This window comes from Anabrus simplex, chromosome 1, assembly GCF_040414725.1.
Source record: "Anabrus simplex isolate iqAnaSimp1 chromosome 1, ASM4041472v1, whole genome shotgun sequence".
NCBI lineage: Eukaryota > Metazoa > Arthropoda > Insecta > Orthoptera > Tettigoniidae > Anabrus > Anabrus simplex.
Window position 1 is genome coordinate 326,194,701 of NC_090265.1, and position 25,653 is coordinate 326,220,353.

The 25,653-nt window shown below is 36.2% G+C and overlaps 2 protein-coding genes across 2 annotated transcripts in view; one reads left to right on the top strand and one right to left on the bottom strand.

The window, feature by feature from the left end:
• LOC136865175 (titin) overlaps nt 1-25,653 on the top strand; it is a 168,179-nt gene that overhangs the window by 92,958 nt on the left and 49,568 nt on the right. The window lies entirely within an intron of this gene.
• LOC136865710 (ciliary microtubule-associated protein 2) overlaps nt 1-25,653 on the bottom strand; it is a 54,203-nt gene that overhangs the window by 13,399 nt on the left and 15,151 nt on the right. Inside the window, exons 2-3 of the mRNA XM_067142426.2 lie at nt 15,730-15,918; nt 12,315-12,524 (exon numbers count right to left, since the gene is read on the bottom strand). Coding sequence (XP_066998527.2) covers nt 12,315-12,524; nt 15,730-15,918 — 399 coding nt within the window. The remainder of the gene's footprint in view (nt 1-12,314; nt 12,525-15,729; nt 15,919-25,653) is intronic.

A 25,653-nucleotide genomic window follows, 5' to 3' on the forward strand; every position in this document is an offset into this window, starting at 1 on the left:
GTAGCTACATTAAAGGCATTCAACCCGTTTTTCACCCTTTTCCACCCTTCCTATTGGCATTTTCCGAAAACAAAAAAATGTGTTTCTTTAGTTTTAAAGGAGATTCTAAATACCAATTTTTACATCTATAAGCTTTAAAAGTTTTGAGATATAGATACACTCATTTTAAAATTTCACCCCCTTTTCAGCCCCACCATGAATTGTATTTTCCAAAAACAAAAAATACGTGTTTCTTTATTTTTAAAGGAGATCCCAAACACCAATTTTCAGGTCTGTAATATCTTCAGTTTCTGAGATATTTCTCTTTAAAGGCATTCAACCCCTTTTTCATCTCTTTTCACACCTCCTATTGGGATTTTCCGAAAACAAAGAAATACGTGCTTCTTTATTTTTAATGAACATTCTAAATACCAATTTTTACATCTGTAAACTTTAAAAGTTTTGAGATATAGATGCACTCATTTCAAAAATTCACCCCCCTTTTCACCCTCCCATTATTTTTATTTTCCAAAAACAAAAAAATATGCGCTTCTTAATTTTTAAAAGCGAAAAAAGTTCCAATTTTCAGGTCTGTAATGTCTGCGGTTTCTGAGATATAAGTACCGGTATCCTGATTAAAAGGCATTCAACCACTTTTTCACCCTCTTTCACCCATCCTATTGGATTTTCTGAAAATAAAAAAATACAGGTTTCCTTATTTTTAAAGAAGATTCTAAATACCAATTTTCACATCTGTAAACTTTTAAAGTTTTGAGATATGGATACACTCATTTTAAAATTTCACACCCCCTTTTCACCCCCTTAGCGACGGAATATCCAAAAATCCTCTCTTAGCGAGCACCTACATCTTAATATGAATATATCCTCAAAATTTCATTCATTTATGTCCAGTAGTTTTGGCTCAGCAATGATGAATCAGTCAGTCAGTCAGGACAAGTATGTATATATATATATATATATATATATAGATATAGATATATAGATATTTTATGTATATAGATAAGAGTTTTGTCTGTACATTGCTCAGAATTTAAAAAGGATGGTATTTCTGTATCAGTCGTATCCACAGCAACAAGGAAATGCACTTATTGATTTTCTGTAATGTCTGTCTGTCTGTCTGTCTGTCTGTCTGTCTGTCTGTCTGTCTGTCTGTCTGTCTGTCTGTCTGTCTGTCTGTCTGTCTGTCTGTCTGTCTGTCTGTCTGTCTGTCTGTCTGTCTGTCTGTCTGCATCTATGTATGTATGTATGTGTGTATGTATGTATGTATGTATGTATGTATGTATGTATGTATGTATGTATGTATGTATGTATGTATGTATGTATGTATGTATGTATGTATGTATGTAGCTATATAAGTCGCTACAATCTAGGCCATAAATAATTTTATTCATGCTGAGTGAAATGGTAGTTTAGGGAAGGCCTAAAATTTAATTCTCAAATATTTATGTTGTTAGTGGTCGAATCTTAATGAAAATTGGTAGGCAAAGTTGGATAATAAGTTGCTATAATCTAGGCCATAAATAATTTTATTCACGCTGAGTGGAATGGTAGTTTAGGGGAAGACCTGAAATTGAATTCTCAAATATTTGTTATTAGTGGTCGTATCAATAAATACTACATGACTAAAGTTATATAGTATTAAATTTCCGATAAGTTATGTCTTATACATTGTTACCATACCAGCTATGATCAAAGATATATTCTTGAATTTGGATTTTTGTTACTAAGTTCATATCAGCGCCGAGTCATGAGAAAATGGGTAAACAAAATTTAATGAAATCAGTATGTAAAGTCAGAGAATAAGGAACTATGTTCTACGCTATAAATAATTTTATATGATGCCCTAATATCACAGAAATATGAAGGCCTACAATATAGAAAGCTCATAAAATTGATCAACAATAACATTACATTGACCTTTGTTTGTTGTGAAGTTTTTTGCGTCTTCTGTTGCTACTCATCTCCGAGAGATAGGATTACTGCTGCGTACCAAGTAATTTTAAATTTACCTTGCGTCGCAGCGACACAGATAGGTCTTACGGTGATGATGGAATAAGAAAGGGCTAGGAGTGTGAAGGAAGCAGCCTTGGCCTTAATTAAGGTACAGCTCCAGCATTTGCCTGGTGTTAAAATGGGAAACCATGGAATACCATCTTCAGCGCTGCTGACAGTGGGGTTCGAGTCCACTATCTCGTGGACGCAAGCTCACTGCTGCACACCCCTAACCACACGGCCAACTTGCCCGGTCGTACCGAGTGTAACAGCCTGCCTGAATATTACCGGGAAGTAGTTGGGAGTTAGATAACTTTCTTCTTTAGCACGCCATTCCTCTGGTTCTTAAATTTTCTGGTACTACAGGTACATAACAAACTGGTTCATCATAGCATTCGAGCTATTCAATCCCTACTCTAAGGCACTGATTGGAATGAGCAATGTGCACATTGAACGAAATAATAGCAGAGGGGTGTTCACAGCTGTCTGGGGCCTGGTCATTCCAGCTCAGGGTCTTTGTACTGTTAGACTGGCACCGTAGTACTGTTTGTTAAAAATGATAAAATGTGCAGTTTTTCATTTGATCAAGTATTTTATATGATAACATTGCTTTTAATCACTACATTAATACTGACATTTTTGTAAAGGAAAACAAAAGGTCAGTCTATCTGAGAATCCCATAGCAAAGCATGGGTACATCAGCTAGTAGTGTATGTATATATGGCTTTCCATGGCAATTCAGCTTCTGTCATTTTTTCATGCAAATCTACCTCATGTGGTAGTGTGATTTTTTTTTTTTTTCATCCAAGAAATTATTTCTGGTTTTATCCATGACATTGCAAAGTTTTTTCATAGACATTGTGTGGTATGGTGCTTGATCAATTATGATGGCAGACTTATTGGGAAATAAATTTAAAACTTTTTTTTAACCAAATGGTGAAATTTTCAGCATTCATCTCATTGTGGTATCTTTGTTTCCTTTCTTTCCAATGAAACAAAGTTCATTAAAAAATCCATTTTCACTAGTAATACAAAGGATGCCAAAATACTATGTAGCCTCCGGAGAGGCCTGGTGCAGGTCTTTTTATTTGACGCCTGTAGGTGACTTGCACGTCATGGTGAGGATAAAATGATGAAGACAGCACATACACCCAGTCCCCATGCCAGGGGAATTAACCAATTACGGTTAAAATTCCTGACCTTGCTGGGAATCGAACCTGGGATCCCTGTGACCATAGGCCAGCATGCTAACCACTTAGCCATGGAGCCGGACAAATATGAAGGATGATAACATGTTTTTCAGCTACCATTGGTATTTTGAAGCCTACACTCCATTGATATACTTGTTGTTTATGCATTCTGTAGTGGTTGTAATCAGAGAAGTCTTCATTTAAAGAATCTTTCAACTGCTCTTGCCATACACTTTTCAAAGTGTGGTTTTGTGCACACCAAGTTTTATTGGTGTAAATGATTTTGAAATCAGATGAACATAGTTCTCTTATTCTTCTCCAATAAGCATGCCCTGATTGAGCAACTGAAGTAGACTCCAACAGCACCAGAAGCTGAGCATGGAGGCTGTATAATGTAAGATAAATCTCCTCAAAATAAGTCATACATTGTTCTCCTTATAGTACCAAGCATAAAGCATGAAATCATCTAACCAAATCATAGGCTGTCCTTGTTCCACACACTGCTTCTTTCATGATGGTGGTGAAAAACTTTCTTCATTTTCCTTATTTGACCTTGCTCCATTCCTCTTCACTATCGATAAAGGCACTCCCATAAAAAGTGTGATGCTTATTGCCCAACTGCTCCCCTTCATTCTTAAAAAAAGCAGATAGTCCTTAAAATCATAGAGACTTCAAGCTCTGATAAATTCTCTCTGGGAGGGATTTTAACTTAATAGAAACTCTCACAGAATAAGGCATAATAATTTGACTATGCTATTTAAGGGGATTTGTTGCCCTTAGTCATACCCAAACCCTACAACTATTATCCTACATACATTTAGAACAAGAAGAATGATAGGGCCAACATTCCTTGGATTTTAAACTGTCCCTCAAGCAGGGCTATTGTGTGACTCAACAGCAGCAAGAGTTGGAGACAGAATTCAATTCAGATTCACATTTCTAAGAAAAGAAGACAAATACATCATGTGTCTCTTAAATTATTCTCTCATTTGCTTTGCTCCCAATTTTTTTATAAGAACATACTATCACTTCTTCTGTTCTTGTTGCTCTCGACTATCCTAAGGGGCAATAATTTACATTTACATGAACAGCTTTCTTCAAACTATACGATATTCGTAGTTTTATTATTATAATATGTTGTTGTTTGAGTCATCGATCCATAAACTGGTTTGATGCAGCGGTCCATGCCACCCTATCCTGTCCTAATCTTTTCATTCCTACATAAATATTACATCCTATATCCGCTCTAATCTGCTTGTCATATTCATACTGTGGTCTACCCCTATCATTCTTACTGCCTATGCTTCCCTTAAAAACCAACTGAACAAGTCCTGGGTGTCTTAAGATGTGTCCTAACATTCTATCTCTTCTGCGTGTCAAATTTAACCAAATCAATCTCATTTCACCAATTCAGTTCAGTATCTCTCATTCGTGATTCGATCTGTCCATCTCACCTTCAGCATTCATCAAGTAACACCACATTTCAAAAGCTTCTATTCTCTTTCTTTCTGAGCTAGTTAGCATCCGTGTTTCACTTCCATACAATGCCACACTCCTTACAAAAGTCTTCAAAAACATCTTTCTAATTCCTATATCAATGTTCGAAGCGAGCAAATCTCTTTTCTTAAGAAAGGCCTTCCTTGCTTGTGCCAGTCTGCATTTTATGCCGTACTTACTTCTGCCATCATTAGTTATTTTACTTCCCAAGTAACAACATTCATCTACTTCCTTTAAGGCTTCCTTTCCTAATCTAATATTTCCTGCAGCATCTGACATCATTCAACTGCACTCCATTATTTTTCTTTTGGACTTACTTATTTTCATCTTGTATTCCTTCCCCAAGATTCTGTCCATACCATTCAGCAATTTCTCCAGATCTTCTGCAGTGCAAATCTCAGGGTTTTGATTTCCTCTCCTTGGATTGTAATTACCGTTCCAAATTCCTCCTTGGTTTTCTTTACCATATGTTCTATATAAACATTAAAAAGGAGGAAGGACAAACTTCAGCCATGGTTCACTCCTTTCTGGATTGCTGCTTCTTTTTCAAAGTTCTCAACTCTTATCACTGCAGACTGACTTTTATACAGAATGTAGATGTATCTGATATCAATTGCCTTCAGATTATAATATAATTTTATTATATTTTTTTATTATTTTTTTACGTAGTTCTTACAATTTTGATAAACTTAGAGCACTTTAATCAGTCATATACATTAAAGTCTAATAATAATAAACAGTCTTTTCAGCTTCTTCTTCCGCTCCAAAAACTTCTTCATCCTGTCGGACCTGGCAGCTCTTTGGTTGTCAGTAATGGTGTAATTCCGTTGTTGAAATGTTATGATTTTGAACTGGAAGTGTTTATTCCTTAGAATCCTCTTCTCTTCTCTGCCTTCAATTTGGAGCATTGATAAATTAAATTCTTCTAAATCATTCATGATCACTGTGAACTAAGTGTTCCTTGTTTTATATTTTCAGAAGTAACTAAATAACTGCTTCACTAGTAGGGTTTCTGGCAGTCTGAATACAAGACTGCATGACCACATTGTATCTATTATTGATAAAAAACTATGAATATATTTCCAAGAAAACCGTTCACGTTAACGTAAACTACATAATGGAAAATTAAAGGAAAATGAGCCAGCCTATTAAAAGCTCATTAGACAACCACTAAATAGTTTTCAAAAACAATTCAAATTATTATAATAATATAACAATGATAATAACAATGAAAATGGTAGCTTAATTTGGATAAACTTTAAATGTCAAGTAACAAACTACAATGCCATATATACAGACCAAGGAAAACTAAACTTCCATGCTAGATTAATATTTTAATAATAAAAAGTAAAGATGATAATAATAATAAACTGCAAGTACTATTCCTAAAGAGTTGAAGTAAGCAAAAATGACATTATGGAAAATTACCAATATAATAGGCAGACCATTAGATGCTCATTAAAAACCCTTGCATAGTTTACAAAAGAATTGTAATACAACAACAACAATAATAATAATAATAATAATAATAATAATAATAATAATAATAATAATAATAATAATAATAATAATAATAATAATATTAATAATAATAATAATAATAATAATCATGGGAGAACTAAAAATAAAATGCCTAAAAGTAATATACATTGTATCATTGACCTAGCCAGGGCAGTGGGAGTGGCATAGCAGAAGGTCAGCAGACTGATGAGACAGGTGGACTTGTTCAACACCTTGCGTTCTATGCTAGAGCGGAGAAAAAACAGGACTTCATTAAGGTAGGTTCCAGATTTCAAGATCGTAAATATTTAAATAGAAATAAAAATAAATATTTATACTTCCCTAAATATTTGAGTGTGATTAGATAGAACATGCCATTCTATTTTAATTAAGTTGTTTGTTTTTTCAAGTATAATACTGTAACGAAATGTTTGCTTTTTCAGATCATTTATACATTTATTACTCAAAATTAGTTTCAGCAGACAGAAGAACCTAACAGTTATAAATTATCTGAGTTGAAACTGAGTCATATATTACAACAACAACAACATAAAACAGGTGGATTTGGCATTAATTAGAGCATTCAGCTGTATCATCCTTATTCTTGAAGATTGGAACTGCGATGCTTGTAGTCCAATCTAAAATGGTATTAAGAAAGTCTGTCAACCAGTCAATTGCAGCACCATGTAGTTCCTGCTCCTTCCAAAATTCTGCTGGTTGCTCATCTGGTCCTGAGGCTTTTTGGTTTTCCATACATTTGATGACAGAGGTGACCTCCTCAGCTGTGATGCGTGGGATCAGTGGGTGAGGAAATTCAATGTCAGAAATCAAATCAAATCAAAATCTCTTTATTTGCAAATGAGGTGCCTACCTCGGTGGCAAATGGTACACTAAAATACATTATTGTCAAGCACTAAATATTAAATTAACAAGAGAACAAAATTTTCCTATAATACAATATTATACAATTTATGCTAACAATTTTTTCTATTAAACACACAGCTCATCCTTAGTAAATTTATATTGTTTACAAAATTCTACTAATAATATCTCCTGAACTACTTACAAATATAGTCAACTGATATACTTTATGTGGAATTACTTCAAATGATACTGTACAACTGGTATAAGATTAAAATTTACATTGCATTTATTTACTTTTTTCTTTTTTCCTTTACACATTCTGGAACCCAAGTAGCATAACGACCTGCTGTGTCTTAACCAGAGCCCCTTTTGCCACCACTTTTCAGAGTTCCTGAAGGGCCTTCACAGCTACCGTAGCGGTCCCAGGGCCCTCGAAGTCCCCACTGTACTTCACCCCTACAGGCAGTCCCCTACTTTGGCTGTCCAAACTCCTTAGACTAGGGGATGGAATTAATTTATTCACACACATTTTTTATTTACATTAACCTGCACTGGTCGAATGCCCTCTAACATTTCATTTATTTTCTCTGTTGCTGTTTATTCTCTTCTTGAATATCTGTACAGATTTTGGAAAAGGATCAAACACTATCCCTGGTAAACTATTCCACTCCTTTACACCCTTCCCAATGAATGAAAATTTAGCCCAATCACTTCTACTAAAATTTCTTTTAATTTTACATTTGTGGTCAGTCCTGCCAATATAATTATTTTCCAACTGAAGCCTCTCACGGATATCTCCCCATGCTGCTTCTCCTGTATAGGCTCTATATATCCCTATAAGTCTAGTTTTCTCCCTTCTCTTACTTAAAGTTTCCCACCCTAGTTCCTTTAACATTTCTGATACACTACTCTTTCTCCTGAAATCCCCTGTTACAAACCTTGCTGCTTTCCTCTGCACACTGTCTATTTCTTTTATTAGGTATTCTTGGTGAGGATCCCAAACACTGTTTGCATATTCCAATAATGGACGAACCATACTTAGGTAACTTTTCTCTTTTAATTCTTTGTTGCATCCTTTAAGTAGCCTCATTATGACATGTAATGATCTGTATGCTTTCCCAACAATGTCATCCACATGACCCTTCCAGTGCAAATTACTTTCAAATTTTACACCTAAGTATTTGCACTTGCCATCTTTTGGGATAACTACCCCATCCAAAGTATATTCAAATTCAGTTTTATAACTCCTGTTTGTAAATGTTGTAACAGTTGATTTGCCTCCATTAACCTTCATATTATTCTCTTCAACCCATTGTTGGATACTCTCAAGGTCCCTTTGTAATTCTGAACAATCCTCAATGGTATTTATTTCCCTATAAACAATTATGTCATCTGCATACAACCTTATTTTTGATGTTATATTATTCCCTAAATCATTTACGTATATTAAGAAAAGTAATGGACCGATTATACTACCCTGTGCAATTCCCTTCCCAACTTTCTCTTCCTGCGATACGTTATTTCCTACTTTGACTTTCTGAACCCTTGAATTTAGAAATGTTTTCACCCAACGTGTAACCCTTACGTCCAGTCCTATTCCCTCCAATTTCTTTAATAATATTCCATGTTCCACTCTATCAAAGGCTTTGGAAAGATCTATGGCTATGCAATCTAACTGGCCTCCTGAATCCAATTGATCTGATATGTCCTGCTGAAATCCCACCACTTGTGCCTCACAAGAAAATTTCTTTCTAAATACATACTGGCTCCTCATGAACCAATTTTTATCATCACATATCCCTCTGACGTACTTTGATATTAAACTCTCCAGTATTTTACAAACTATACTGGTCAGGCTGATTGGTCTGTAGTTTTCTGGTTTCCTTTTATCTCCCTTTCCTTTATAAATTGGTATTATTATAGACTCCTTCCATTCCTTTGGTATTACATTATTATTTATGACATAGTCAAAGAGAAATTTTAAATAAGGCACTATGTCTTTAACACCATTGTCTTTAACACCTTCCCAATAATTTGATCACTTCGTGCTGCTTTTCCTTGCTGAAGCAGTTGGATTTCTCTGAAAATATCTTCATTTGTGAATGAGAAGCTTCTTGTTTCCCTCTGTGTCCCTCCTTCTGTATCTTCTGTTTCGGTTTCCAACTCCTGACAATCTTCTACTGAATCTCTGAATTCCTTACTAAAGAGGTTTGCTTTCTCAGTATCTGTTAAATAGTGTTCACCCCCTTCTCCCACCATTGTAGGAATTTGGATTCCTTTTTTGATTCCTGATATATGAATACAGCCTTTTCCATTTCCCTTTGTGGTCATTTCGCTCTTGAAGAATGCCATTCATATAATTCTCTTTTGCTTCCTTTTTCACTCTATTCAGTTCCCTCATTAGCTGTTTTCTAGTTTCTCTACTCTCCCTACCTTCTTTGATTTTCCTGTTTACTATTCTACATTTTCTTTTTAATTTTCTTATTTCCCTTGTATAATAAACAGGGTCTGAGGTCATTTTACCCTTCTTAACAGGTACAAATCTCTTCTCTCCTTCCCAAATGATTCCTTTGAATTTAGCCCAAAGTGTATCCACATTACTCCCTTCACTTATCCAACAACTGAACTGTGATTTAAGGTAAGTCCCAAATTCATCGACTTTAGTTTTTCTGTACAATTTCTTGTCTTGTGTGACCCTCTTATTAAGCCTTTTTGGTACCAGTCCTAGATCCATTATTACAGCCTTATGGTCACCTATTCCTTCAATTACCTCAGTTTTATCAACAATTTCCCATGGTTTAATCAAGAATACATCTAGTAAGTTATTGATACGAGTTGGTTCTTGTACTACTTGTGTAAATCCTCCCTCCCAGATTAACTTATTTGCCAGTTTCTGTTCATGGGCTTCACTTGTAGCTCCATTCCATTCAACTTCAGGCAAGTTTAGATCTCCCCCAATTATTACCACATCATTATTATTGTTTTTATGAGTATAATCTATTATTTTCTCAAATATTTCCATGTCCCTTTCCTCTCTTCCTGGCCTGTATGTTCCTATAATTCCTACCTCCATCATGTTATCACAAATTAATTTTATCCCTAATATTTCATCCCTTTCATCGGTAAACCATTCATGTGAACAATAAGTTTCCTTCACCAGAATAAACACCCCCCCTCCCTTTTTATCTCCTCGGTCTCTACGATAGACTGTGTACCCTTCTGGAAATACTTCTCTGTTACCCACCCCTTCTCTCAACCACGATTCCACTCCTATCACCACATCAGTCTCATAAGATTCCATCAATGTACCAAATTTTAATTGTTTATTTACTACACTCTGACAGTTTACCAAGAGCAATCTCAGACCCCCTTCCTCCCTAAAACTTGACTGTTGCAATTGGTTAACTTGAAATTCCTTACTTTCCTGAGTTTCATTTTCTAGTTGGCTGAGCCAGCTTGAAGTACAGCTGGCTCCTTCTACTAGTTTTCCTGGTCAGTATTATAACTCAAGGGAGTTGCCTTTTTTACAGTACATATCTTAAGATTAATAAAATCTAGAACAATATTTGCTATCTTTTGTTTACCTGAATTGTTTAGATGAAGGCCATGCTTTGTGTAACAGTGTCTCTCGAAACTGCTGCTATCAATTACCTGGGTATTACGAAAATGTTTACAAATTTTAACCATATCTGTATTAACTTTGTCCACTTCAATGTTCACACACGAGAGTCTAATCAAATCATGCCTGTGGGGCACGTTCACTACAAAGATGTTAGTGTGAGTCAGCTTACCTAGTGTACATTTAAGTTCAGAAATGACATTCTTAGCGTCGTTGTGAGCTACGTCGTTCGTCCCGCCGATGATCACTACTGCATCACGACTTCCGAGATTTCTTGCCGCCTGCTCCGTGTTTTCCAATACCTTTGTCATTGGGGCCCCAGGATAGATGACAGCCGATGCTGTAATATCTTTATTGTTCATTTCTCCGCAATTCCCCTCGCCTGGCTATCACCAAATATGAGAATGTTCGACACTTTCGCCGGTGCACTTTGTGGGATTTTAGGCCTAACTTTGCCGCTTCTCGTAACGGGTCTTGCGCTATACGTCTGACTGCTTCCCGTGCGGATACCTTGCGTATCGCTTACTTCCCTCAGGGCTGAAAATCTATTTTTAGTGTCAATTACAAAGTTGTCCTTATTTAACTGTACTCTTTTCCTCCTAGAATCTGAAGCAACTTGACACCACGCGCTAGAATTCACGGAGCCACCCGTGTTCTGAGTGTTTACTGGTACCGGTACTTTCGATTTCAGTAAACGTACCTTCTCCTTTAAAATCTCATTCTCCGCTTTTAATGCTTGTAAATCCTGTTGCAATAAAGAGAGAATTACCAGTACATTATCATTACCTCCATCCTCCAAGGAATGAGACGCCAGCGATTCGTTGACCGTTGTAGACCTAGGTTTGTTACCGCTATTCAAATTGCTCTCGCCACAGCTAACACAGGTCCAAGTATCTTCATTTTTAGCAAAACCAGCACTACATATACACTCAAAATGGTACCAAATTAAACACTTTTCACACTGGATACCATTCTTCACTCGCTTCTTGTTTACACCACACTTATTCCCGAAATTTCATCACAATGCTGCCACCATCGATTAAGGGTGTCATTCCAATGTTTCAGTCATTCCCTATATTGATTTAGTTCAAAATTTGGCAAGGCAGTAGATTCTTTTCTCAAACATTCTGCATCCACTTCTTCTCAGCCCATAACAAGCTCATTTCTACTTCCTGGCTTCATTACGAGCACGTGTATTAACATTCATTGAGTGGCTATCTTTACAAGTTTCTTGAGAAGAAGTAGATGTAGAAGAACTGGGGCAAATGAGGAGAAAGATGACAGTGTGTGAATATTTTTCATGTTTGTCCTTATTTCCTCTTTCTGTTACTTGCTTTTCCCACAGTGACCTCTCATTGTGTTTATCCTAGTGTTCATTTTCATGTATGTATGTTCAGTCCGTCAGCGATACCGCTGGTGGGATCCTCAACAGCTCTGCCATCAGCTGTCATAGATGGCCTAGGCATCACTGAAGAGGCATACTAGGGAAATGAGGAGTGAGGTAGTTTCCCATTGCTTTCCTCACCATTTTCATGTACTTATCTTTCTTTATATGTGACTTGTACTGGAGATATATAATTACTTCAGACAGAACTAGACATCAATGTTCTTAATGATAATATCAGCCATATTACTGCAGTTATTGTACACACCTGTAAAGATATCATAAGGACCTCGCTCAGATACTTTTTTGTTGACTTTTCCTGTTATTGAATTTTGCTCAATGTAGTTATACCGGTTAGGAGGTAACTCCCAGCTCTTTCTGAATCTGATGCCTCTCTCAACAAAACCATCCCATTCAAATGGACATACTGGAGTCCACTGGTGCTTCATCAAGCCATCATCTCTGTACTTGTACGTTCCTGTAAAAAACAAACATGCCACATGATGTTCTGAATAACAACATATCGTTCTTGTGCCTCGAAATACCGTTATGTAGTACAGAAATATTTTAAAAAATAGTTATATTTGAATCATCCTTTTCAATATACTTATTAATGGAAGAAAATTATTTATTCAACCAAACATGTTTCAGGAATTTAACCATTTCCATCATCAGTGGTCAGATCAAAGTATAAAATAACATAACACAATCTTTTGTTTTTACAATTCAAAGAAGTATTGTGTCCTAATACACCATATTAATGAGTAAAGAAAACTTATGAAATATTATAAAAATGATCAATACATAAAATTTTGTTGAACTGAATGAGAATACTATATAAATTTAAGATCTTCAAGTTTTTCTTCTTTTTTTTCTTTTTGTTCCTTAAATGATCATATGCTAGTCTATACAGTGGGTTATTTTTCACACTTCTTTCATTTAAACTCGATTCAAAATTATTATTTTTATGCAAGATAAATTTCTGAACTTTCCAAAACAGTCATTAATTTTCCCTTTTTGGCTGAATGTAACAATTTCATGTAATTAGAAATGTCTGTGAATTTATAATTCTTTTCAACCATATGTTCTCCCATTGCCAAATATCTTTTATGTTTGACTGCATTAACATGTTCTTTGTACCTAATAGCCAAACTTCTTCCAGACTGTCCTATGTATTGTTGTTTACAGGTTTGGCATGTTAAATTGTAAATTCCTTATTTATTAAATATACATTTATTCTCTATCTTATCTGAATTGAAAATTATCTTATTAGTATTATTATCCATTTTGTATGTGACATTGATGTTTTTTTTCCTGAAAATTTTAGTCAGTTGATAAGAGTGCTTATTTCGAAAAGTTAGAACTGCAGATTTCTTTTTCTCTTTTTGCTCTTTAATTAAAGTTGTTTTTGGTTCATTTTTCACTTTATTTTGTCATTATTAATAAATCTTTTGGAATATCCGTTGCTACAAGCAATTTGATGGATTATATTTATCTCTCTGTTGTAATTCTTCTTAGACATAGGTGTGTTCATAGCTCTATTAATTAAACTGTGAGATGTTGCCTTTTTATGTTGACCTGGATGATTGGAGTTGTTTCTGATAACAGTATCTGTTTGAGTAGCTTTTCTGAAAATTTGAAAATCAATATGACCAGAATTTCTAGTAATTGTTAAATCTAAATAATTTAAAGTCCTATCATTTTCAGATTCCATCGTAAAATGTACTTGTTTATCCAAAGTATTTAAATACTCTAATATACCATCAGGTTTAACCTTCTGTTCATCGATAATAACAAATATATCATTGACGTATCTCAACCATGTAATCAATCCATCTATTTTATCCACTATTATATTCCATGTAATCCATGAATATGTTTGCTAAAATACCTGAAGCCGGCAAACCCATTGCTAGGCCTTTAGATTGTTTGTAAATTTTGTTGTCAAAAACAAAATAGTTATTTTCCAAAATAAATTCTAGTAATGTTGAAAATTCTTCAATTTCCACCTTACTTAATTTGCTGTGTTGCATTAAATTCTTTCTTACTATTTTTATTGTATCTGCGATAGGAATGTTGGAGTACATATCTTTGATATCCAAACTATGTATCGTGTAGTAGTCTGTTAGCCCAATGTTATTAATTCTGTTACAAAATTCAACAGTACCAATTAGATGCATCTGGCTATAAAACTTATAGTGTTCTTTTAAAAATCTTTGTATGAATTTGGTTGTCTTATATACCGAACTATTTCTAAAATTAACTATTGGTCTAATAGGAATTTCTTGTTTATGAATTTTTGGTAGTGTCCTTAAAGTAGGTATTTCTGGACTCCTGTTAACTAGACAGTTAGTATCTTTAAGTCTAGTAAAGAAGTTATGTTATTGAGAATTTGTTTAAGTTTTTCTGCATAGACGTGGGATCTCTTTTTTTTTAATCAATTCAAAATTATTGCTAGTTAGAAAATTCTTAGTCTTTTCAATATAATCTTGTCTTCCTATCAGCACAATAGTATTACCTTTATCAGCTTTTGTCACAACAATATTATTATTATTATCTATCTTATTCTTCAATAATTTAATATTCTTATACAACTCCTAAATGCACAATCACCTTTATTATTCTCTTACTAACATACTGAATGTCAGTGACTCCTTCTAGATCTTTACTCATGATGAAACTAACACCGTTCCTCATCTCTTTGTCATTTCCATGCCAATACAGTGTATACTGTTTTCTTAATTTCTTTATTTCTTTCCCTCCCCATTTAGTTTCACTTATCCCCAGTATCATTAATTTCCTCCTTTCCATGAGTTCCACTACTTCTTCACATTTTCTTGTGAGACTGAGTAAGTTGATGGTTCCAATCTCTTTTAGTCTCCTCCAGGATATTTGCATTTTTGCAGGACTCTGTCTATCATCAGGCCATAAACCATTACCCCTAACATGAGTCTGCTCATGCTGGCATCTTAATTTAGTTGATAAATGCGTTCTGAGGCTCTTATGTGTTTTGGAAGCAACTACAAATAAGCTCTTTTACTGGCTTGCTAGGCCTAACGTAATTGAAGATTTTCTTTCGGGGTTTACTCACTTAGCTTTTGAGGATCCCTCCTCATCCCGCAAGGCAGTGGGTTCCATCTGTACTACCCCCAGAGGAATGGGTTACCTCCTCCGCCAGCTCCACTGTACCAAATCATATTCTCCGCTTTGGTCTTATCTCATTACCCTGAGCTGGGACCCTTTACCAGATGTTACACACTGCGTCAGTGTGCTCTGGGAGTCACATAGGCAGAGGCGCCACTCTCTGGGCAGGGCTGCCTCTAAGAGGATCCCTACCTGTTACCTGTTGTATTGTATTGTATTGTACTGTATTGTAATTGTAACATTTTATGGCTAACAGAGAACCACTCCAGTCAATTATACAAAGAAAATGTAGCTTTTCTATGCTTCCAATATTTCTTCATCATCTCAGATGCCAACATCTTTTCCTCCGTTGAGAACTCTCTACTTTTTGCCCTTTTATTAATTTTGGTATGTAGTCTCACATGTGAGTCATTGAGAATCTTAATTTTATCTGTTTTGTTATGCTAAATAATAATAATAATAATAATAATAATAATAATAATAATAATAATAATAATAATAATAATAATAATAATAATAATAATAATAATAATAATCACCTGGTCCTGGAAGAACTTTCTTTCTTGGCGGAGATTTGAAACGCTTCTCCTGTGTAAAACCTACATCTCTGCTTATACAATGTGAACGAGTAAACAACACATCCAAAAATGTAGGGATTTCATAAGTTCCTGGTCCTCCACCTTTAGATTCTTCAATCCTCTGCTCTAACAACTGTGGCATACGATATCCTATAAACAGAGAAAATATAGGCTACATGTATCATTAAATGTAATGCTACTGGGAGAACTGGGAGAAAATCAGTAGGTAGTGTGAGAAGTTGTCACTTTGAATGCATACAAATTGTAAGAAATAGCAGTGCAAGCTGATCAAAATCAGTATGTTGACTTTCCCTTGACTTACTGGAATTCCTAATTTGATCAATCAATCAATCAATCAATCAATCAATCAATCAATCAATCAATCAATCAATCAATCAATCAATCACTATGGATCTGCATTTAGGGCAGTTGCCCAGGTAGCAGATTCCTTATCTGTCTTTTTCCTAGCCTTTTCTTAAATGATGGCAAAGAAACTGGAAATTTATTGAACATCTCCCATGGTAAGTTATTCCAATTCCTAATTCCCCTTCCTGTAAACAAATATTTGCCCCAATTTGTCCTCTTGAATTCCAACTTTATCTTCATATTGTGATCTTTCCTACTTTTAAAGACACCATTCAGACATATTCAACTACTAATGTCTTTCCATGCCATCTCTCCACTGACAGCTCGGAACATACCACTTAGTCCTGTGGATGTCTTTTGTTTGTACTAATCCAAACATACATAGTATGTGATGAACAGAGCGTGGATTTTCTGTTGATCTATTTTATGATGTGTTATGGAAATTAACATATTTACAGAGCATTAAGTGTATAGTCCATTTTAAAGTTAAACTGACATATGAGTGTGTGGTGAAAACAGTTCCCCCTACTGCTGCTGTGCCAAACTTTTAAACTGGCTTAAGTAAAACATTGGTTGAACTATATTTCTCAGGCTGTAAACAGTTTGAGTAAACACCAATATTGAAGCACATGAAGTAGTTGTTTGTGATTCAGTCAACAGAGCCAATTATCAATTATCTGTCTTTCTCCTAGCCTTTTCTTAAATGATGGCAAAGAAATTGGAAATTTATTGAACATCTCCCAGGGTAAGTTATTCCAATTACAATTAAAGAGCCTCCTTTGTTCTTATCCATGTGAAGTTAGCAGGCACAGAAAAGGAACAGCAGCAGTAGGGGGAACTGTTCTCCACTCACTACTTTTAAAACCTCAGACTAACTTTAAAATGGACTACACCTCACATGAAAATATCACTGACTGGATATCTAATTCACCATCATAAATGGTTCTTTAAAAGTCAACTTAAAACAAAGCCACAAATGTTTAATGAATGTACTAAGTAGACCATCCCAATGGAATCCCTCTGAAGAGAGTAGAATCTAGGTGCAGTTCCAAGATTGGTCATATTTTCAGTTCTTTCACATATAATATTTACTTACTATTTCAGTAAAGAGGAAATATGTTGAATATACTCTTGAGAAAACCTACTTTAAAGTTATTGCTGCATATGGGTTGACCATTGATAGCAGCATTGCCAAACAATAAAAAATATTACATACTAAATTCAACAGTTCTATGCAAGGCTCACAAATGACAACTGGAGGAGTCTGATCATAAAAAGAGAAGAAAACAGGAAAGCATATAGCTATTCTAAACAAATAGATTGACTATATGAAATAAAAGCTATCAAACTAACAAGTCAGAACCTGTCAAATAGTTTCTCATAATTTTACCATAATGAGGAGTAATTTAAACTACTGAAGGATATAGGTATCTATATGGGATTTGCACACATTCCTCAAGCCTAAATAGTAAATACATTGTTTTCTATTAACAGGGTCTTAATATTCCGATTCAACAACCCTTTATTATTGTTACCTTTTTTTTATTCATTATGCCCAACTAAGGAGCATGTGTCAACTTATTTAACACAATGTTTCTTCTTGTATTCCCAAAATTTCTCCATCCTTTCACTGTGCTTTTTTTGCATTCTTCCGTCCATCCTGTAGCTTGTCTTTTAGGTTGATCAGCAAATTTGTGTTTGTTTAAGAGACGTCTGAATTTTTTCTGTCTTGCATGATTTCTTCATTTATACCAATTTCCTGAAGATCTTTGTTTATTTCTGTAAGCCAGTTGTTGTGATTTTTTAGAGATACTGCGAGATTTAGTATTTTCTTAGTTAGCCTATTGTTATCCATCATGATCAGGTGACCATAGAATTTTAATCTTTTTCTAATGGTGTCTGTGATTTCTTCTGTTACTTGATAAATTTCCTGTGATTTCCTTTTCATCCAAATGCCATTCTCATGTTTAGCTCCTAGAATTTTCCTGAGAAATTTCCCCTCTTGTTTTTTGATGTTTTTTTTATTTGTGATCTGCCACCAGTTATCAGAGTTTCTGTTGCATGAAGGGCTTCTGATTTGACAAATGTGTTGTAGTGTCATAATTTTGCATTTTGGCATATAGATTTTTGTTGTATCTACTCCAGACAATTTTGTATGCTTTTTGCAATTTTGTAATTCTTTCTTTGTTTGCTTTCTGATTTATCCCATTTGGTTGTATAATTTTGCCTAGGTATTTGAATTTACCTACTTGGGAGATTTTCCCATATCTAGTGATTAGAGCATGGTTGTTAATTCCTGAGTTTTTACCTTCCATATACAGGGTGGCGCATGATAAGTCACCCGATTGAATTTTGATCCTACAAGTATACTATAGGGACAATAGCTTTCAAATTGTCCGCTCAACTTCATGCAGTTCATGGAAATTACTCCAGATGTCATTATGAGTTCATCACTTCCGTTTTGAGTCTACCAATTCAGTTTGCCGCAATGGCGGACAAAGGACGGTTGACCGTCACACAAAAGACGAAGATTGTGTTACTGTTCACGGCAACGAACAGTGTTACATTGACATAGAGAAGGTTTCGTGCTCATTTTGCACACGGTAGGCTCCCAGTCCATAGACAATTCGCAGATTACATCACAAATTTGCAGGTACTGGATCTGTTTTGGAGTTTAAGAGGCCACATGCACGTACCGTACGTTTGCCGCAAAACATTGAAGTGGTTCGAGTCGCTATGACAAGTAAATCAACAAGAATCAGATCATTTCTTCTATATGACAGGAAATAGTTCCATCCTCCACTCCAATTGCTTTAATATCCTCTTCTGGCAACCTTCAACTCTCCATTTAAAGTACAACATTTTCTGATTACCTTTACAGTTCTCTTCAAATTTTTGCATGAATCTTCTCTTCCCTCACAAAACTTTTTTGTCATTCTTCATTCATTTATTTATTTATTTATTAAGCTTCCATAGACTGCACAATTACATATTATGAAATATGCCAACAGTATAACATGAAAAATAATCTATGTACAGTACAATGATAAACACTTTGTAAATAAACAAATACCTTGACATCAGAACAACATAAATATTAATTTTAATATTTACAAAAAAACAAAATAAAATGTGTGAAGGAGTTATTAGGAATAAGAACATTACCAGTGAGACACCAGTGCCCTTTTTAAAGCTATTTACAAGATATTGAGAATGTTTAAAAGTTAACAAAAACACAATAACCAATGATCAATATTTACAGGAGATATTAAAGTTTACCAGCACTTCATGCATTCTTCAGTAGTGGAAGGTGGGGCAATTTTTGCTACCGTGGGTAATACTGAATTTGAATAACTGCGGGTTGAACATGTGCGGTAATAAGCGTGATCTCTAGCGGATGATTACTGAAACACTTCAAGATATGTCAGTTTCCTGTAAGCAAATGTGTCATCACTCCCGACACGTCACGGCTCACCATTTTTGCGGCTGGGTGGCCCTCCTCTCGTCGCTGTCTCAGCCGGCCCAATCAATAATAATTAGGCAGACTCCTTGTTGGCTGTCACCTTCCCACCCCATCATGTTTACCTGTATGATTGAGGACATGGACCTCGCCTATAATGACCAATACCTTGCAGCGGCTCTCTCCTGTTATGGAATCACCAAGTTTGTCCACCTTCAGACTGGGCCTCGACTCCATGATCCACCCGCCAAGCAGGTTTTGGTCTTCTTCCAGATGCTGAGTCAACAACTAACTCTAGCCATCGACGGCAAACTCCACGAAGTGTTTCCTACTCCTAAAAATTTCCTAGAACCATCACTCATGGACCCTAACCCCGTTACTGTTTATCCCTCTCGTAAATCCCGGCAATCCGCACCTACTACTACTATCAATGTATCCCCTACTACTACCGTCCCCTCTATTACTTCTCCTACCCCTACTACTACTACCCCACTACCACCCTACTACTACTTCCACCTTCACTTCTTCTCCACAGAGTTCTCCGTCTACCACAGCCCTTTCCATCACGGTTAGCCACCCCTCTCCCATCATGTCCATATCCATCGTTCCATCTGATCCCTCCCGCTCTCTTGCTACCTGCACGGCTACTACCAGCTCGGTTCAGTCATCCTCCACTGGCTGAACACCGGAACGGACGACCCAGGGTGTGGTTCGTGGCATTGACCCGGCCATCCCCGAACAGACTATACTACAAGAACTTCAACTGGCAGGTGTTCCGGCCTGGCGAGCCATCCGTATCTTCAATGATTACGGCCCGACGTTTATGGTGCGTCTTCAACTTCGCCTCATACCGACGTAGACCAGTTCATTACCACAGGCATCCGTCTTCGCAGCAGAACTCATCGAGTGGAACACTCTCGTTCTCCACCCCGTCCTGTTCATTCTTCTCCCACCACCCCTCCTTCTAGCCCTCCACTCACCCCGCCACCCACCCCACCACTGCCACCAACTACTATCCCTGTTTCATACCCAATTTTTACCTTGCCACCTCTCCCGATATTGGATCTCCTTCGTCTACTTGCCACACCCGTCACCAACTTGTCTACAACTCTTTACTACTTCCTACTACAATACTATCCCGCTTCTTCCTCCCACCTTTTAATGAACCCGTCTCTTCCTGCAGCTCAATATCTGTAATGTACTTTTGTAATACTCTGTAACATCTTATTCACATACGCGCCCGGGATAATTTCCAATGAATAAAACCCTTGTCTCATTTTTCTCTGGTGTTCGCGGGGGTTTGCTTCGTGCGGGGTGCTTTGCGGGTCTCCCCTGGGTCCCGACTTGTCGTCCCGGTTTCCTTGCGCCACTTCTTTCATAGTCTCCTTTTCGGTATGTACAATACATAATTTCTCTAATGATGTCTATTTTCTATTCTTTTCCTAATGGCCAAAGAGTTCCTTTGTTGAGCTGGTGGCCCGCCCCTCCTCCACGGCGGAGTGGGAATGAAATAACCTAATGATGATGATGATGATGCAAATGTGTCTCTACTTGGAGATGAAAAATCTAAAATCATCCTTTATCATCTTATTTTGTGACATCAAATAAACTGAGGTAAGAGTAGTTTAAATTAGCAATCATCAAATTACGGTTACATTTTATAAAAGTATGATCAATATTAGGCATTTTATAACAAACTTTTGTGTTGTTCGATTTGTTGGTTTGGTAACATTTTGATCCAAAGATCAACGGGGTAATACTGCCACAGGTGGGGCGGTATACCCCCATGCAATTTTTCAGTGGACGCAATTATATTCTTTTATTTGCAGACGCCTCGAAATAGACTGAGAAGAATAGAACAGGCTAAATGGATTGCGGCAGATTTGGTGAAAGCTATTAAAGCAGTGAATGAAAGCCAGTCTGTTAAAAGGGTGTCTAAGATGTTCAACATACCAAGAACAACATTAGGTTAGGAGATAGGCTCAAAGACAGTAAATTAGAAAAACCTGCGTTGGGGTGAAAACCTTTAGTTTCTGAAGAACAAGAGAAAGAAATTTGTGATCACCTCCTGCATTTATCACATATGTTTTCTGACTTTTCCGTCACAGAACTTCGTCGTCTGGCATTTGATCTACCAGAAGCAAATGGGTTTGCTCATAATTTCAACCGGACAACAAAGCTGGTTGGTCCAGATTGGGTTTATGGTTTTCTAAAGAGAATTGCTTACATTTGCACCTATGTAAGCCATATTTGAAGATGCAAAAACGAATCTATGTATTATATGTAATGAATATGGAAAAAGCAATGAAATGTGATTTAGATGCACAGATTGCTCTAAGTGAGCCCATACACAATGCAGTGATCAATAATCTCCTGAAAACTAGGTTTGTGATTTTTGTTTGTGTAATTAGATATGTAGCATGCATCATAATCGTGCCATTTGACATCCAAGACTATCATTATGTAGGCCTATCCATTAAATTTGCGGATACCGCTATTACCCCATTAGTATGGCGGAATTGCCCTCGTGGCATGGGCAATACTGTCACATTCAGTGTTTCACAAAAACACACTAATTACCTATAAATTATGTATAACAACTAATTATACTTCATACTGCACACACTATTATAACAAGGAACTATATTCTGTATTTTGTTCATTAAACTATATTAACATGAAGTGACATTATACTCAAGGTGGCACCATTCCCCCATCCTCCCCTACAATAGGAACAGTTACTCAGCATGAGATTTTTTTAGTGCTGTGCTAAATGAACTGAAGGGACTAATATCCTTAACCTTATTTGGACGCTTACAAAGGTGTTACAGCTCATTTCAGGCACACCCCCAATGGAGGTGAGCTGCATGTAACAATTCAACCACATACCAGCCCTCCTGCCAATCTTAAATTTCTGGCAGTACCAGGAATCGAACCCAGGCCCCGAGGATAGCAGCTAATAGTTCTAACCATTACGCTGTGGTGGCGGACTGGAAGCTTATTTTATAATCTGATTCCAACTGAGTCTACATGTCTCAAAGCAAGTGTTTTACTCTTGTGCTCAAAAAAGATATTATTTCTTGTTCATGTCTGATAATTGTGATTGTCATAGTTCTTTCTGAAGCAATCAATTTTTTTTTTAAACATGTAGAATGCATTGCACGATATATATGCTAGGCACTGGGAGTATCCTCAGTCTCTTAAATAATGATCTGCAATGGTCTAAACCTACTATGTCTCGATATAATTCTGATAGCTCGTTTCTGTATTAAAAAGATATCATCAAGATTTGATTTGTAGCAAGCCCACAGACCAATAGCTTAAGAGATGACTGAATGGAAATATCCAAAATATGCTATTCTAATGTATTCTTCACTATGACTATTGGACAGAATCCTAAAGGCAAAGCAAACAGAACTCAGAGATTTCCCTATTTTTTTAATGTGACAATCATCTAATTTTTCATCTATATGGACACCTAGAAATGCTGTGGACAGCATCTTTTCAATTACATTTGCATCAAATGTAATATTGTAATTTTTTGCAGTTTTGAATGGTAGTTTGAAGCCTTGAATTCCATGAATTGGGTCTTTTTAAATTCAGCTCTTCTGCACTCTATTTGCCACCTCCTTTGTGGCTAGTGTATCTTGGGATGTTACACTGCCGAGGTATGTGAATCTTTCCACACTTTCTAGTGGATGGTTTTCTATCATGATGTTTGCTGGTCGTCCCTCTCTATTTATTGCCATCACTACTGTTTTTGGTTTGCTTATCTTGAGATTGAACTCCTGGAACTTAACCTTCCATTCATTGAGTCTTAACTGTACTTGTTCCTCAATTTCTCCCCTGATCATAACTTCATCAGCAAAGGCCATTGCGTTCGGTTCGCATAGATTAAGAACATACTACCCTGTAGAGGGCCCAAGTCTATGTTTCTCATATGAGAGTGATAAATCTCATTATACTCTTTGCTGTTACATTGTGAAATTTCAACAAACTGGGATTGTTTATCCAGGTATGATCTAAACTAATCATTAACAATTCCTCTAACCTCAATCCGATATAAAGTATACAACAGTATTTTGTGATCAACAGTATTAAATGCCTTTTAGAAGGTCTAGAAATAGACCTACCGGTATCACAGTTTCATCAATATCAAAAGCCTATCACAGTTTCACCACTATGAAGAGTAAAATCTGATACAGCAGACAAAGTACTGTACTTCTGCCAGCTCTGAACCCATGCTGTGCATTATTTGGCAAATTATATATGATTAAAAATTTAGTAAGCTGATCTTTCATAGCACATTCAAATATATTTTTGAAATAACAGTAAGTATTGATGCTGTCATTATTTGAGTCATCATTCCTTAGACTGGTCTGATGCAGCACTGCCTAACACCCTATCCTGTGCTAACTTTTCACTTCTACATAACTACTACATCCTGCTCCAATCTGCTTGTCATACCCATACCTTGGTCTACCCCAATATTCTTACTGCCTACACTTCCCTCTAAAACCAGATGTACAAGTCCTGGGTGTCTTGAGATGTGTCCTATCATTCTATGTCTTCTTCTCATCGAATTTAGCCAAATTGATCTTCTCTCACCAATTCAGTTCAGTATCTCTTCATTCATGATTCTATCTACCCAACTCACCTTCAGCATTTTTCTGTAACACCACATTTCAAAAGCTTCAATTCACATTCTTTCTGAGCTAGTTATTGTCCACGTTTCACTTCCATACAGTGCCTCACTCCAGATGAAAGTCTTCAAAAACATCTTTCTAATTCCTATATCAGTGTTCAAGATGAGCAGATTTCTTTTCTTAAGAAAGGCCTTCCTTGCGCTAGTCTCCATTTTACGTCTTCATCTTCTCTTATTTGGTCCTCCAGGTCTTCCAGAAACTTGTCCTGCTTAGCATCATCATATTCTTGCTGTGGGGCATATATCTAAACTATTGAAAGACTGTTATCCAGTATTGACTCTAGCTTTGATGATTCTTTTTTATTTACATATGAGACATCGGTTATGGCTTCAGTATATTTATGTAGTACAATACACACTCCATTCCTGGTTTCTTTGTTGTTCCCTTGCCAGTATAGCTTGTACCCTCTTCTCAGTTTCTTGGAGTTCGCCCTCTTCCATTTTGTCTCAGAAATCTTGTCAATCCCAGCTGCTTTTCTAGCTTTCAACTTTTGTATCTTTTTGTAAATGTCTTTCTTATCATAGGTAAATTACAATAATTTGCCAGTATAAGTCACCTCCTCTCTCTGGACATTATCCTTATATCAAACTTGCCGGGCTGAGTGGCTCAGACGTTGAGGCGCTGGCCTTCTGACCCCAACTTGGCAGGTTCGATTCTGGCTCAGTCCGGTGGTATTTGAAGGTGCTCAAATACGACAGCCTCGTGTTGGTAGATTTACTGGCACGTAAAAGAACTCCTGCGGGATTAAATTCCGGCACCTCGGCGTCTCCAAAAACCGTAAAAGTAGTTAGTGGAACGTAAAGCAAATAACATTATCATTATTATATCAAACTTGCTTTATTTTCTGCTGACTGAATACTTCTGCAAATGTTCTCACATATACACTCCCCGTGTTCATTAATGATCCCTGGAATGTCCTTCCTGGAACCCGTTTCTGCCTTACAAGTATCTATACATATCTATCCCTTGCTCCCTAAAATTCATATGGCTGCCAATTACCTTCCCATTATATTATCCTTAGCTGACTGTTTTCACTAAATTCAATTTCCTAGTGAACTCCTTCAATCCCTCCTTACTCCCGCAACCAATCCTAACTCCATTTCTTTCTAATCCTCATCTCCGTCTTAATCTCTTTATTTCCCTGTAATAACATAATAGGTCCTTAACATTCCTTACCACTTTTAAGGTAAATAACCTGTTTTCAAACTCCTCAACAGTTGCTGTAAACTCATCCTGTAGGCTGTTTACATTTTTATTTACAATTTTCCATTGATCATAATTGCTTTTTAAAAATTTCCCCATGCCTCTTTTATCAACCATATGGTATGGCCTGATAGTCATACTTTTATGATA